The sequence below is a fragment of the Lates calcarifer genome, linkage group LG24 (assembly GCF_001640805.2).
Source record: "Lates calcarifer isolate ASB-BC8 linkage group LG24, TLL_Latcal_v3, whole genome shotgun sequence".
Lineage (NCBI taxonomy): Eukaryota > Metazoa > Chordata > Actinopteri > Centropomidae > Lates > Lates calcarifer.
In genome coordinates, this window is record NC_066856.1 from 9,037,854 (window position 1) to 9,053,210 (window position 15,357).

General features: G+C 39.8%; 1 protein-coding gene across 1 annotated transcript in view; it reads left to right on the forward strand.

Annotated features, from left to right (window-relative positions):
- Positions 1 to 15,357, forward strand: part of cntnap2a (contactin associated protein 2a) — a 302,841-nt gene that overhangs the window by 142,442 nt on the left and 145,042 nt on the right. The window contains 1 exon segment of the mRNA XM_018701983.2: positions 10,623 to 10,770. Coding sequence (XP_018557499.1) covers positions 10,623 to 10,770 — 148 coding nt within the window.

The following is a 15,357-nucleotide window of genomic DNA, read 5'->3' on the forward strand; positions in this document are numbered from 1 at the left end:
ACCTATGACAGCTCTACTAATTTAACACATATAGTGATGACTGTTTTGGATCTTCACATTTTGTGAGATAATCAAAAAGTCCTCTGTCCTAGTGGCCTATGAGGGTTAAATGCATTCCTTTCAGGGGCAGCTCCAGATTTACTAGTTGGTTACAAAGGGACACTGTTCAGGTACTGTTAAGTAATACAAATAGACTTTCAAAGAATCCCAGCATCCAGCACTTTTACCATCTTTAAGGGACACTGTCCTTGGCAAGATCCTGTTGCTCTCACTAAGCTGTTTGGTGCAGTTCAAATGAGTTCTAGTGCATTTGCACACTTCTTCTGGCTAATTTAGGTTAGGGTGAATGCTGTCATTCAAACTCTGGTGCAGACCAAACAACCGAATTGGCACTGCTTGAAAAGGAAGCAATGTTTGAATTACAATGTGGCTTTCAAAGGAAGACAGCTGCAAGAGAAGAAGGAGAGGAGAACTGTGGTATTTTAGCTTCAGTGCTCTGTTTTTATTTAAAAAGGGCGCAGGAAGTGTGATGAGGTAACACATTGGGGACGCTGCACTCTCACCAAAAGGGCTTAGGCATTTCATGCTCCACTCTCTGTGCTACAGGCTGTATATAAACTGAACCTAATGATGCTGAAATTTGCACGTGCAAGCTTGTGTGCAAGTGCTAACAAAGGTGTGCATCTTCTCGAGAGGCCAGAGCTGCTAGACTGTGGTTTGTCAGGTAAATGAATGGTGAAGTCTCTGTGTCTCAGTGGTAAGGACTAATTCAGTTTCAGAGGCTGCCGAGCATGCACTGATAAATCATGCACCTGGATTTATGCACCAGCGAACTGCATACCTGGGAGTTGCTGGGTGCCTTCAAGTTGTCTTAATTGTCTTCAAGACCAATAGGCTAGTTAATGTGATATAATATAATGATATACACTTTTGCTGTGAGAGATGGGAGCCATTCCAGTCGCTCTACAGCACCGGGTTATTTTTCTTACTTTTGCTTGTTTTTTTGTTTTTTTTTCCTTATTTTTTCTCTACTTTTTTCACTTCATTTCACCTTTTTCTGGATTTCCTGAGGAGAACCTCCCTAAAGGATCAATAAAGTTCTTATTATCTATCTATCTATCTATCTATCTATCTATCTATCTATCGAGTTAGATTTAGATTTGAGAAAATAAATGGAAGGCAGTACTGTCGCCTCACAGTAAGAAGGTTCCGGCTTCAGAGTTTGCATGTTCTGCTGTGCCTGTGTGGGTTCTCTCTGGGTACTCCAGCATCCTCCCACAGTCCAAAGACATGCAAGTTAAATTAAGTTAATTGATGACTCTCTGCCTGTGGGTGTGAATTTGAGTTGTGCATGTTTGTTTGTCTATATGTGTTGGCCCTGTGATGGACTGGCGATCTCTCCGCAACCCTTATTGGATAAGCGATATAGATAATGAATGAAAATCAAATGGAAGATAGCAATACAATAAACCACACCAACAGTGATTCAGTAAAACTCATTTATGTATGTAACTGAAAATAAGTGTGATTACATCTTACATCATGGATTTGAGCTGTCCCCTCAGCACACCAGAGGGTAGAAACCAACAAAATGAGTCAGTGTCTCTAATCAGTAAGTCGATGTCACTACAAATTCACAGTAAACAGCAAGGTTTCATGAAAAAATGACTTGAATAAATAAAAGATTGACACATGATTTGGTTCAAGTACTTGAGATGAAAATAATCGAGCAGGGTAGAAGTTTCTAGTAGAAGTACTAGAATAAATGTATTTACTTCCCACCTCTGGTTTTCACTTTTGATTGGTTGCAACTCAGTTTATTTACTTGCAATATTTTACAATCACTTCTGAAAAAAAGACGAGAAGAGGAATGAAAATGCAACGCTGACTTTTTGAACTTGAGTGATTTTCCCAGCTGGAAGACTTAAACCGTCCTCCGCGTTTTCGCATCTGATTAAATACAGACATCAAGTGCCTCATACATTTCCATTCCTTCCGGCTGACACTTTTATCTAGAGGGGCTTACATTAGGAGGAGGGAGAGGAAAGTGAGTGTACATTAGTGCAAGAGCCAACACTAAAGTAAAGGACAGCATTAAAGCAAGTGCAAAACAATAAAATAGTTGTTGCCTTAAAGACAAAGGATAAAATGTTTAAAATATCTTACATATATGTATTAAATGCTTATTACGGTGGGGTGCATATGAGGATAAAGGAACTGGTCTTGAATTTAAAAGTCTTAGGCTACAGTCTTTTCATATTAGAACAACTGAGTGGTTTCAACTAGAAGTGCTTCTAAGAGCTTTTTGGTTGTAATGCACTCCTGTCATATTTTACTGAAGCACCATCACACCACGACAAAACAAGGGTGTTTAAAATGTTTGCCTTTATAGGACAGTGACAGTGAGAAAGGAGTATGATATGCAACAAGGGGCCCCAGCTGGACATTGTGGTTATGTGTTATACATCTCATCCACTGGGCTACTCAACCCAACAGCTTGTCTTACACACAATATATCAGTAATGAACTTTTTTAACACGGCTCTGTCATACCCAGAGAGGTGGGGGTCTCTGTGAAGTGAAGAACCTAATGTAACTGGCTTTTACCTTACTCATAAATTCCCATTTAGCTGGCAAATCTGCAGCCTGCTAGATGTCCACATGTAATTGAGTGATCGGGAGGGGTGCACCAGATCTCAGCTGGAGTACTACTATAGTCTCACTTTGTATTTATTCATCTTGATATGTATTTGTTTTAATTCTCAAAAGTGTCATATCACAATAATATTCTAATTCTTCACTTACGAGGGACCCAGCAGGACTGGAGCAATGGATCATTTTCATTTCCTTATGAGGCCTCTGCATGGAAAGCATGTTTGTGTGAGTGGGAGAGAAAATGGAGTGTTGACGTTGCTGCGATAACATCAGGAGTAGGAGAGAGGGAGATATTATGTAAACAGAAATATTTGACTAATTTCGTTGCTGTAATTATAACTGCTGTTAAGAAGCCTCAACTGTTTGAATAATGACACCCTTTCAATTCCTTATCTAGAAATCATTTCAACCAGCCCACATCTATGTTGTGAAGATGACCACATGTGTAGCAATCTAAGTGGTGCCTTGCATCAATAACACTATTCTTGCACTACAGAGGGAAACATTTTCTTCAAATGATAAGTGACTGTGTTTTGCCTTGGGCACCTATTTTCTCATTGATTATTAATTGTTCTGGAGAGAAGCATTCATCATGAAATGTTATATAAAGATGAATACATTACACTGAGCATTGTTGAACTCAAGCCAGTGGTCCAAGACTCCATGTAATGAGTCAAGTCGCAGATGGAGATGATCAATTGCCACCACCCAAAGAGCAACAGGTGCCAGCTGATGAGACGGATTGGGAAGGGGATCAAAGGAAATCCATTTCCGTCAGAGGAAATGAGGTGCACTCATTTGATATTAATGTAAGATCTTTTAGAGGTTTGCCATTCAGTTTGATGTGTGTATTTATGGATATTAGCCTCTTGTTTTGATCATGACTCAAATTGACTCAGGGCATACTGTACATTGCTAAAAGAGGTAATCAGGCACCTGCATGCATGAGTGCATATACAGGCACACACAGATGGACTCTCATTGACTACTTCTGACCAGTTGCCATTGGCCTTTGTAAATTAATTATAACATCCAGTATTAAAGTCCAAAATGTTTGAATTTAATAAATCAGACCACAGAGGAATGCGTTGCTCGCAGACATAGATAGGACATTTTATGGCTTTTTTTTTTCATCTACATTGATAGAAAGTCTCCTCTAACTTTTGGCTCCATATCTTGATCCGCTGCAGTGACTTCACAGGACTTGAACATCAGCCTCTTTAATGTCACTTCACTTCATCCAAGATAAGAGTTGTATGGGAATTAAAAATTGCTGAGTGTGAATAATGAGGATGACAAGTTGAAATAGACAGTGAGGACACTTCCTGGTGGGTCATGGAAGTCTCCTGTGGTACAGCTTAAGTGGCTGCTATGAAATTGTAATAATACTGTCATGAACATAAGCATTGTACTTGTGTGCCAGCGGACAAGGCGAGCCACTGTAAAGTGTTAAAATTACACCCTTGCGATGGCTTGGACTGCACTGTCTCTGCCTCAGTGCTTCATAACATCAGAAGGTTTGTGGTAGCCATTTTAGATCCATGGTGCCCTAATAACCACTCAAGAATGAACTTTTTATTTGGTCCACAAGACTGTTAGTGTTGAGTGACATCTGCCTGACGCATTTTGGTGAATAGAACGCGCCTCTTTCCAAATGGTACTTGTGGGTGTTACAACTCTCAGTGAGTAGGCAGTGTGATGCACAAAAAGTCAAACATGAGTGAGTGTGAAAATGCTGGCCCCCTCCAACATCATGCCAAAACACAAACACTCATACACGGAGTTAGTAAAATGTTAGCAGGCGTAGACACATGCACATGTGCACACAAACACAGCGACTTAGCTCCATGTAGTGTGTGAGGTTTTATAGCTGAGCCAGGGAGGCAGTCTTCACTCCATCAGTGTTGGTCCCTGGTGAGCAGAGGGGAGAGAAGGTGCCAAATGTTCACAGCCTGAGTAATGGGCTCTTAAAACTCTATTCTTTCCTCTTGTGTGTACGTGCGTGTGTGTGCCTGTCTCTGCAAAATTGAATTCAGTGCAAGGAAATAGTTTGCACATCAATGATAATTTAGGCGTAGTTAGGGGAGGAAATACTGATGATGGCATATATGCTAAAATGTTAGATTTTTATAGAGCAGTTTCTTTCTTTTGATCGCTCTACATTAATTAATGAGCCAAATGGAAGTGTATGAAGAAGTATTTGCATTAAATGTTCTGGAAGTGTTCCTCATTTTTTCCCTAATAATGTATGTGAAGCAAAGAAAAGATTCTAGTTTAATTCTAGTCACCAGCTCTTTGGGAGCTCCTTTTAGCAGGTGGGAGCAGTTAATGAGAGACCGAAATGAGAAGGAACGCTCTGGCACATGCATATAATGGATACAAAGCGATATAATAATATCCGGCCCCAGTAAAATGACATAACAAATGTTCAAAGCATCTTGCCTACACAAATAAAAATATGTATTAAAGCATTTAATGCACAAAAAACAACAAAAGCATGCAGAGAAAAAGACAGATATACAGTAAATGGTTATAATGAAACGCAGATATGCAGTGCAGCTCAAGCTGAATTTTCTTCTTTAAATAGCATTGAGTGGTAATGGAGGAAGATACTAGAAATGAAGAAAGGTGGGAAATCAGTAAGCACAGTGTGAACTCTCAACTGTGACAACCTACATAATAACAATGATATCAAAAGCTACTAGAAGCATACAAACAGAGGAAGATAAGCATGGATGTCATATACTGAACATTATTTGCAGTAGTAATTTGAAGAAATTAGAGGATACTTTTGGATGATTCTTTCAAGAATACTTTCTTTTTTAACAAGAAACTGTCAGGAAGAGCAGGCTTAGAAGAGCAGAATCAAAACACAAAAAACAAATGATAATAGAAGCATGAAAAGAAATGACATAAAGTTACAGGATTCAGCTCAAATAAAGTTCCCCATCCAGTCCGTCTGGAGCTGTAGACCCAGATCAAAAATCCATTTAGCTTCTGCCTGCAGCAGAACTTGGTTGTAGTCTCCACCCCTAGTGGGAGGCTTGATTGACTGTGTAGCCCAGAATTTTAATTCTGTGAGCAAGTGTCAAGAAATGGTTAGCCAGAGGAGATGAAGAATCTCTCCCAGTGTGGCAACTTTTTCTGCTCAATAAGGCCAGTTCACAAGGTCTGCTGTATTTTAGCGACATGTTGGTTTTAGACAAGGGACATTAATGACAGCACAAACAATAACACAGTTTTCCACTTGGTGAAAACAAAAGAGAGATTACTCTGTTCTATTCTCTAACAGAATACATAATATTTCCACTCAAATTACAACAATTGCCTGTATCTTTAAGACAGTTTAAAGACTCATGGCTTAAATTTAGCATTACTACAGTTTGCCCTGTTTTCTTGGCACAGTACAGGCACATACCCACACAAACACAACCACCCACAGGGCCTCACAGAAACACAAATTTCTCTATGGCCCTTCTGTTTTGTCCCGTACACTTGTCGATAAAAACAAAAGACCAGACCAGGCCGGACTGATTTCCCTTGCTTCTGTTAGGAAGGAACACACACACACAAATCCTCAAATACACACACACACACACATACAATGGCCCTGCCTCTGGGCTGGTCTAACAAAGGGTTCAGCAGCAACAAGCAAATGCCAGAAAATAGCTTTCACTTGTTGTTTCTCAGTATCTGGAGATCTACTCTCTGGAAAGGCCTGTCTCTGGCTGTCAAAACACACACACACACACACACTCACACACATACAGATAGATATTCACTGACACACAAACAGACACACACAGACTGAAATGACAGATTCACATTCAGGAAATGAAAAACATGCAGCCAGGGAGAATAAGTAAGTGAGTTAAGGAGTAGGAAGGAGGGATAGCTGCTGAGCAAGTAAATAATGGGTGTATATGTACGTGCGTTGAGTGCATGAATGCAAGGATATGTGTGTGGTCATAAGAATGCCAGCATGTATGTGTATGTTGTTTACATGGCAAGTGATGTGTGTGCGTGTGTGTGTGAGACAGAGCAGACCACAGGGGTATTTGTTGACCAGCTGTAGTAAAGTGATTAGCTTGTTCTTTCATGAATGACAGCAGCACTGGTGTTCCAAATGCCCAACGAGGAGACGGGCTGCTTCTCAGCTTCCCTCATTATTTTTGTTTTCCAAGTCAAGTTTTCTCCCTTTGCTTTTCCTTTACTGATCTCATCGATTGCTAAAATCATGTGACAGCTCTGCGATGTTTTGATTCACATCCAGGGTTTTCTTCACTAACTTTATTTATTTAAACTTTTAAACCGCAGCATGTTCATTTTTTAATATTCTTAAACTTTATTTGCATGCTCACAGGAGTGCAAAAAAATAAGAGTAAATATTTTTCGATTTGAATCTACTAAGGATTCCTAAATGCACCAGACGTTTTTGTTTTTGATGGAGCACTGCAATACATTTTAAAAGTGCTGGGACGTACATGGCATATACACATCCGTTTTAAACATTTCGGGCTTAAAGTTGCGGACAGAAGTGTACACAAATCCATTAAAGCATGAAAATACACACACACACACAAACACGCACACACATACACAGGAGTAAAAACTGAAAGTTGCCTCCGGCACTTTGTGGCCTTTGTTGCCGTAAATTACCTCAGTTCTTGATTAAACAAAACGTCAAAGTGTCTAAGCTCTCAAGTTGCCTAACACTTACACACACACATATTCCAACATAAACGGTTGCACATACACACTATATGAAGTGATGCACTCACACACAAAGTCCCAATTACTCATTGGCTTGCTGGTTAATGATTTGACTTTGGAGGAGAGGGAATTAAATGGTTGACTAGGCAGACTTTTGCGAGATGTTCAGCATCCACAACTTCCTCCTCTTCATCCTGCTCCTCCTCCACCTCTCTTCCCTATCCTACCTTCTGCCCTCCGTGCTGCATAGTAATGCCTTTTGAATTGAGCTGTTCATTCAGCCAAGCACAGATAAGTGCCGAATAGAGGGATAAACACAATAGAGAAATAAAAGAAGGAAGCTGGAAAATGGGGATGGGGGGTGTGGAGAGGTTCGGGGTGGAGAGGAGAAATAGTTTTGTTCCCCCTCTCTTTCCTTTCCTCGCTCTTTCTCTTATACCTTGACAAGGGCAAGGAGAGGAAAGTGTCAGCTGGACAAAAAGGAGTAAAGTCTTTTGCACAGAGTGAGCTAAATCCTCAGTAGATATGCAGTCTTCAGAGTTTTATTAGGATTTTATTTCCAACTATGAAATGAGCTTAAGGCTGATATCAGGTTTTAACGTTACAGAAAGGTTTAAATGGCAAGGTGGTGTGCAGGTGGTTGTGTCTGTGTGTACGTATGCATAATGTTCTTGCATGTGTGAATGCAAATTGATACATTTGTGCTATTGGTGGTTCAATCCTGAGCCAGAACCACAGGCATTCTACAAACATACAACAGAGAGAATAAGATGAGAAGGAGGATGGAAGATTTGACAGCAGAAGAGAAGAGAGAAAGACGTATTAGGAGAGAAAAGCTAAGAAATGTACAAGCAACTCCACAGGGTGGTGCTAGCCCCAGTGATAAAAGAAATATTTAAGTTCTGGAGACATTTTGAATCATTTTTCTTCTTTCAGATTTTCCTTTTATGTCAGGCATGCAGTTTAACTGTGTATTTAGCTTAGCTCAACTCATGGATTCCTCATGTTATAAATCAAATAGCATCTACGTTTTTAGGTTTAGTGATCAAGATTTTCAAAAATATAGAAAAAAATACTGTGTGCTCTTAACCAGAAGTAAAGTCAAAGTCTGATGTAAAGGTGTAAATTGTCAAGCTTTTGTGTAGGTACACCATTTGTCACTTTGGAGAAAATTGAAGGTGCTATATGTCAGTTTTTGGTAAAGCTACATAGTCAACATTGCGTTTACAAGACAAGAAGTTAGAATACAGTGACTCACTATCGCCAAGTGATATCACAAGAAGGGACAGGCTAGGGCTAGCTGGTAAGCATGCTTATGTCAGTAGCCAAAAATAAGTGATAGAAATAGAAGGAACAGTGTTAACACTGGTTTTGCTTTCTACCATTGGAAACAGCTCCTGGTGAGTAATGAAGAAATGAAAGAAATGAAGTTTTGAAATCGAAGATTGTGATAACAAAACACACATATAGCACTTTTAAAAAGTGTATATTTTAATTTGACAGTGAGTATGCAGGAAAAAAAAATCAAATTCACTCAAAACCAATCATGCTCAGGCTCCACTCAGAAAATTGGAGTCAGTGAGAACCTAACAAATGGTTTTCTTTTTCTGAATAGCTATGGCTGTGACGTGTCCAGCAGGAAACCTGAATTAACTATAATTGCAATTTTAATGGTTGGTGACACATGTACAATACTGTGTGGATATGTTGCAACCTTCACACTCAAAAACAGCATATCTGCCCTTTAGAAAGTCACTTAACCCAGATCTTCAGGACCTGTGCACCTGCAGAGAGTAGAAGCTGCAGTTATAGTATACTGAAGGGCTCCCTGAAGACTCATGTGGAGCTGTGTGAATTTGAAGCACGGCACTAATAAAAAAAAGTGTGTGTGTGTGTTTGTGCGCTCCGTTAACCTTTCCTGGATAAATAAAGATTAAAAATGAAAGTGAAGGAAAGGCACAGAGGAGATAGAGGCACTGTTCACCTTATGTCCACTCCCCTGCTATAGCGGAAGTTCAGTGGCTCTGAGCTTAATGTGAACTCTTGACCATCTCCTCCTTTGCAGATAGGATATCTTCAGGGGTACACACCTGGGTCACTGAGGAGTCATTGCGAAGCAGACTGTCTTGAGCAGAGCCCCCCCACACACACTCATTCACTGCCCTGCCCACATCGCGTCTTATCTAGAATAACACATGGCTGTGGTGTCTTGCTCTCATCTAGTTACCTGCAAGGCTGTTAATGATGTTTCTCCACAATGACTCGTGCCAGCTGCTCTGTACACGTGTGTGGAAGAAAAGCATAGGGAATGTGGCTATGGTGGGTGTGTATGTTTATTTCAGAGAGGAGGGGAAACCACAGAGGTGAAAGTAGTTCAGGGACCATGGTGCAGTGGATTAGTGGGCAGTTAGAAGCTCTCCCCATCATGTGCTGGCAGGTCAAGTGGAATAAGAAACACTAAGCAAGAGGAGCAGAGGAGAGGAGCAAAGAGGAAAGGAAAGAAGAGAGATGTCAAAATAAGTTATGGCAGACTTTTTTCTCTCTGTGAAACAATGTCTTATCTGATTTGATTCTCTTTGCCACTGTGTGAACAAGAAAAATACATATGGACACACAACAATTATAAATTCAGCTACCCATCTCCAACAAGATTAGCTAATTTCACTGATGTGGTATTAGAGAAAAGTCAAAAAGGAAAAATGTTCATGAGGGTGATCTTCTGTTTCATACACTTTTCTGTGTGCATGTACCTGAGTAAATCACTCAACAGACATTAGGAAATTTTGCAGAGGCATAATTTTCTCACCGGCATACATATTTGTTTTGTTTGTAGACAGTTTGTTGTTTTCTTGAGGCTAGGATTTGAGACACTGCATCAGCTGAACTTGTAGAACACAGTGCTAATATGACAAGGAAATCTACACCTCATCAGTTACAAGCCATGAATCTTTGGGGACCAACAAATCAGCTTAAATATGAAATAACGTGACCAGGGAGTTTCTTACATGCACTTCAAGTTTGATACAATTTCCTTTTCAAATCCCCTGCAGTCAGACTGTCTTAGCAGGCATATTAGATATGTAGACATAATTATTTTGTATGTTTTGCAAGTGTGCACCTTTAGGGCAGGATGTGGATGTGGTGAGTGGAACGCATACTCTTGTTCTAAGTCCCGAAGCTGTTTGTTTGACTGCAGGCTTGTGGCTTTGATGTATTTAATTTCATTGTGTGTCTGCTCTATGTGTGTGTTCACAGGCATTCTCTGGGAACTCCAACTCGGAGAGCGCAGTTCGTCATGAGCTGCAGCAGGGAATTGTGGCCCGCTTCCTCAGGCTCGTCCCACTGGACTGGAGTGAGGAGGGACGGATCGGTCTGCGCATAGAAGTCTATGGTTGCTCCTACTGTGAGTGGAGAGAAACACACATACACACTCACATACACTGTGAACCTATTCATACTGCAACAGGTATTATTAACATTTCTAATTATGGATCCATGGGGAGAGACTAATGATGGTTTGTCAGCTCCAATCATGTCACAAAGGGTTTTTCTTCATTATGAGCTACCTCTGTATAGGAATCGAACATAAACCCACAGTGAAAATCTGTCTGGACAAATACACACACAAAAAACTCAAATATGCAGTGCACAGTTACAGACTCGCACACATACGGACACACACAAATTCACACACTGTCTCTCACTTTCTAACAAATGTATCATCCAGGGAACTGACTCTCTTGCAGCCTCTTTGCTCTCATCCTATTAAAGGCTGCCAAATTGATTTTGATAACAATTTTCAATTAAGGCTCTGCATAAATTACTGTTATAAGTGACACACGTACATCTTTCATCCCGGAGATGTGATTACACTGTGTGTGGATATGTCTGAGTGTGTGTGTCTGTGTGTGAATACAAGGGCATGTATTGCATTCCAGTCAGTCCTCTGCTTTTTGATTATATTTTGCTTGTTTCATTTCCTTCCCATGGACAAGAAAAGCAATAATGATAAGGATGACAAGATGCAATACACACACACACAACATACAGATGCACACCTGTATGCACAGACAAAGACGTTTATACCCCTCACCTCTCCCCTCACACAAAAATACTACAGCTCTCACAAAGAACTAGGATATAATTCACTTCTTAATACATTTGGCCACATTTGTGCTTAGATAAAGTCAACTTGTTGCTATATTTTTTAAACTAGAATCACTCCTATATACTCTAACACTGATCTTGATTTGGGGACATTTGCATTGTTATTTAATACCACATTTTTGTTTAAAGGCACATTTTATTTTAAGCCACTTCAACAATGACTAGTGCCTTGCAGGTCCACTGTAAGAATTCTGTCATTCCTGTTGTTTTTTTTTGTTTGTTTGTTTGTTTGTTTGTTTATTTTGTTTTTTTTAAATAACAATAAAAAAGCAGTAAAGCAGCCCTGTTCAGATCATTTCATAATTCATGGGCAATATTTACTTTTCGAAATAGAGTATAAAGTATGATATTCGACTAAGACTTGACAGGATACATTTCTTAACTTTGGAGGAATGAATGAACGATCAGTATCTTAGTGGAGCTGGCTGTCAAGCACCGTTGGTATTGTGTGACTTGGCAGGACTGAGTAACATATCTGATACAACACAGTCTATACCTGCAAAGCCTGTTCAGAAATGGCTCAAAAGTAAACTAGACAACTAGACTTTAAACAACAGAAAAAGTTGGTAAAGTTGGTAAAAACTCACTAAAGATTAGGTTAATTGTAGATATGATTTATTTATTCTGCAGCTTCTCCACACACGTGTCAGTAGTCTTCAAACAGTGTGTCAGGTATTAACATAATATTACCAAAAGCCCTACTGAAATTCAATACATATTGCAATCTGAATTTGTGGAAGGTTTTTGCATTAAAAACTGTCATCTTTTTAGGTTAGAATTTCCTTTGCTGTCCATGCACTTTTGTAGGGTCCTGGTATTGGATTTTGGTTCACTGTCACACTGTTATGGGACAACTGAATAGAACAGAGCAACCATTAATATTATCAGTAGAACTGTCCTCCCCTAAAATCAACTTTGCAAGCAGCTTATTGCAACCCACAGTTAGGTTTTATTGTTAGGCGGCCATAGTAATGATGACAGGATCAAAGAGGAAGCTAGGTGACGCTGTATAAAGACCACTACAAAGTCCAGGTTACGATTAAAACCCACTGATAGTGGCAAGAGTGACAAGATGCAGAGTCTGAGCTCATTCATTTAATCTCCTTGCAAAGCAATGTGGGATGCCAGGCGATGCCACACTGGCCTGCAAAGTGGCCAAAGAGGAGGGGTTGAAAGTCAAAAAGTGTTTTACTCCCAACAAAAAAGCATAGCAGCGGTGAGCCAGTAAGTTTACCAGCCGTAGAAACATGGCTGCAGAGGAGAGTATTGTTGTGCTTTCTGGTATTCTTCTTTTATAAGTCCTTGGCTTCCAGGATTACAGGTAAAGTCCTTTGTCACTTGGAATCCCTCAATGCCTTGCCAAGTGACTCACTCCATTTTCATAGAGAATGACTGGGCTCTAGCTATGAATCGTGTCGTGCTTCACTCCGTGGGTCTTTGCTGTGAGCAGGAGGTTGGAGTGAATGGAGGAGTCGACAAAACACAGAACTTTGTCACAGGAGACTGTTGTCTATGTCTTTATCATACTAACCATGACAACAAAGGTCCTCGAACATATTATTCACTGTAACCCATACCCTGATCTTCCCCTAAACATAACCAAGCTATTTTTGTGCCTTGAACTAACCAAAATGATTGTTTCATAAGCTTAATTGCATGTTTCATATTGTAACCATGACAGCAAAGGTCTAGTACACCGTAGGGGTGCTATTCCAGGAGACGCTCCCATGGGTTGTATCAGAGGGTAGGGAAAGACAACCTATATGTTCACGTTGCCAGATTAGTAACACCTGTGCATTTCCTGCTTTGACAAATAAAAATATTTGCTGTGGAAAAGGGGTCATGACAGCTATCAAGAAATATAAAGGGTCAAACTTCTTTCAATACACCACATAAAACTGATATGCTAAGCTACGAAATCCCCCAACATACACAACAGTAGAATAAGACTGGGGCTCAGAAAAATTTGAGCAGGAATGTGTAATGAGTTGCTATCATTTGAGTAGATAGGCAGACCATTTGGTACACTATATCTGAGGTAAACAACAATACTATTAAAATAACATATCAGTTTCTAGGCCAAATAAGCACAGGGAATGTTTGTGTTTCTGACAGATATGAATGTTGTCCACCACGCCTTGACATCTGTCAGATGAGACACATCATAAATACACAATCAGGTAAACACATGCTTACAACTAGGATATCAGTGATGACACAAAGAGAGAGAGAGAGATACTTGCACATACACGCACACACACACACACACATACCTACACACTGACACACACACACACCCTGGTCGGGTGCGTCATCTTTCAGAGTTGTCTGTCAGCTGCATTTTGAAGCCTGCAGTGCTTTCTCATGATTACGCTGTCACTGCTCCTTTCTTCAGCATTCAGTCAGAAATGAGAGCTCATACATTTGTCTGTTCATCTACCCATTCCTCACTCCACAACTCCCCTGTTCTTTTAGAATCAACTTCTTGTAAATGTTTTCCTGCTCTACAATTCAAAGATGAAAGAGAGAAGTACAGTGTTGGGCGATGACAAAGAAAAGAGGATGAAAGAAGAAAGCACAAAAGAGAAGTAGTAGGAGGAGAAGGAGGCAGATAAATATAGATGTTATGTTCCCAGCATAATCGCCAAATATGTTGCTTGTAGATGATAATTCTGGGTTTTGAAAGTGTACAATAATTAAATGCAACACCATATTATGACTCATCTAGGACTGTGCAGTGAAAGGCTGTGTGTGTATGTATCTGTGCCAGAGCTAGAGGCTATAAAGGAGTCATGATCCACCGTGCTGTGAAATTTACATGCTCATTTCCATTTTGATTAACATAGGATCAACAGAAAATCAATTATTTCATAGATGAGTCAGGAAATAGTGGAGCTGGTGTGTGAGAGAAAGGGGAGTCGGACAGAAACAGAGAGTACAAATTTAATTTTCTATACAAACACAATCACTCTCATGCAAGTAGAATTTCAAAAGGATGCAAGCATATCTAATCTGACTTCAACCTGTGGCCTATTTATGCCAACAGTACTTTAAGACTTGTCAGGATGATGTATCACCATCATCATCTGTCGAGTCTAAGAAATGTACTTATGTAGATTTTGTTTATGGATAGCATCTATCTCTGTAGTAGGACTGAGGCCAAACACATAAAAAGCTAAAAGAGCATCACTGTAGCCTTCAGGCTCAGGGGTGCAATAAGTATGGGGAAAAGGGAGGTGTAAATATATTACAGCACAGTACTGCAACTAACAGTTACTTTCATTGCAGATAAATTCATTGATTGTTTTTGCTCCAATTAAAGTCAAGATTTATACCAATGCATAAAGTGACATCTAAAATTCAAATACTGCGTGCAACCAACAAATCAAAAATGCTAATACATCTGATTTCCAATTATATGAAGCAAGCAAAGTTTAATGATTAAGTTTAGCGCAGGTAAGTCATGCTGTGTGTGACCTGCTTTTATGCTCACAGCCACCTAATTTGCTGCATGCGTGGTGAAATTTGTTGCCATGGATACAATTAGACATTATAAATACTAAATGCCAGTTAAGTGCACCTTCAAGTTTGCCTTGCAGGTGGCATCTCTTTGGTATTGCTTTAAACTGGCTGAATAGCAGAAATAATGAGGAGGACGCTACATTAATGCACAATGTACAGGGACCTGCATGGTTCCATAATTAACACAGAGGTAAAGTCTTTTTCTGCCATTCTTTCTTTGGCTGTGCAGACAATCCTTCCCCTTACATCATTTAACAGATTTTTCATTTTTCATGTTGAAGTTGAAAAAGAAGGCTTTTTG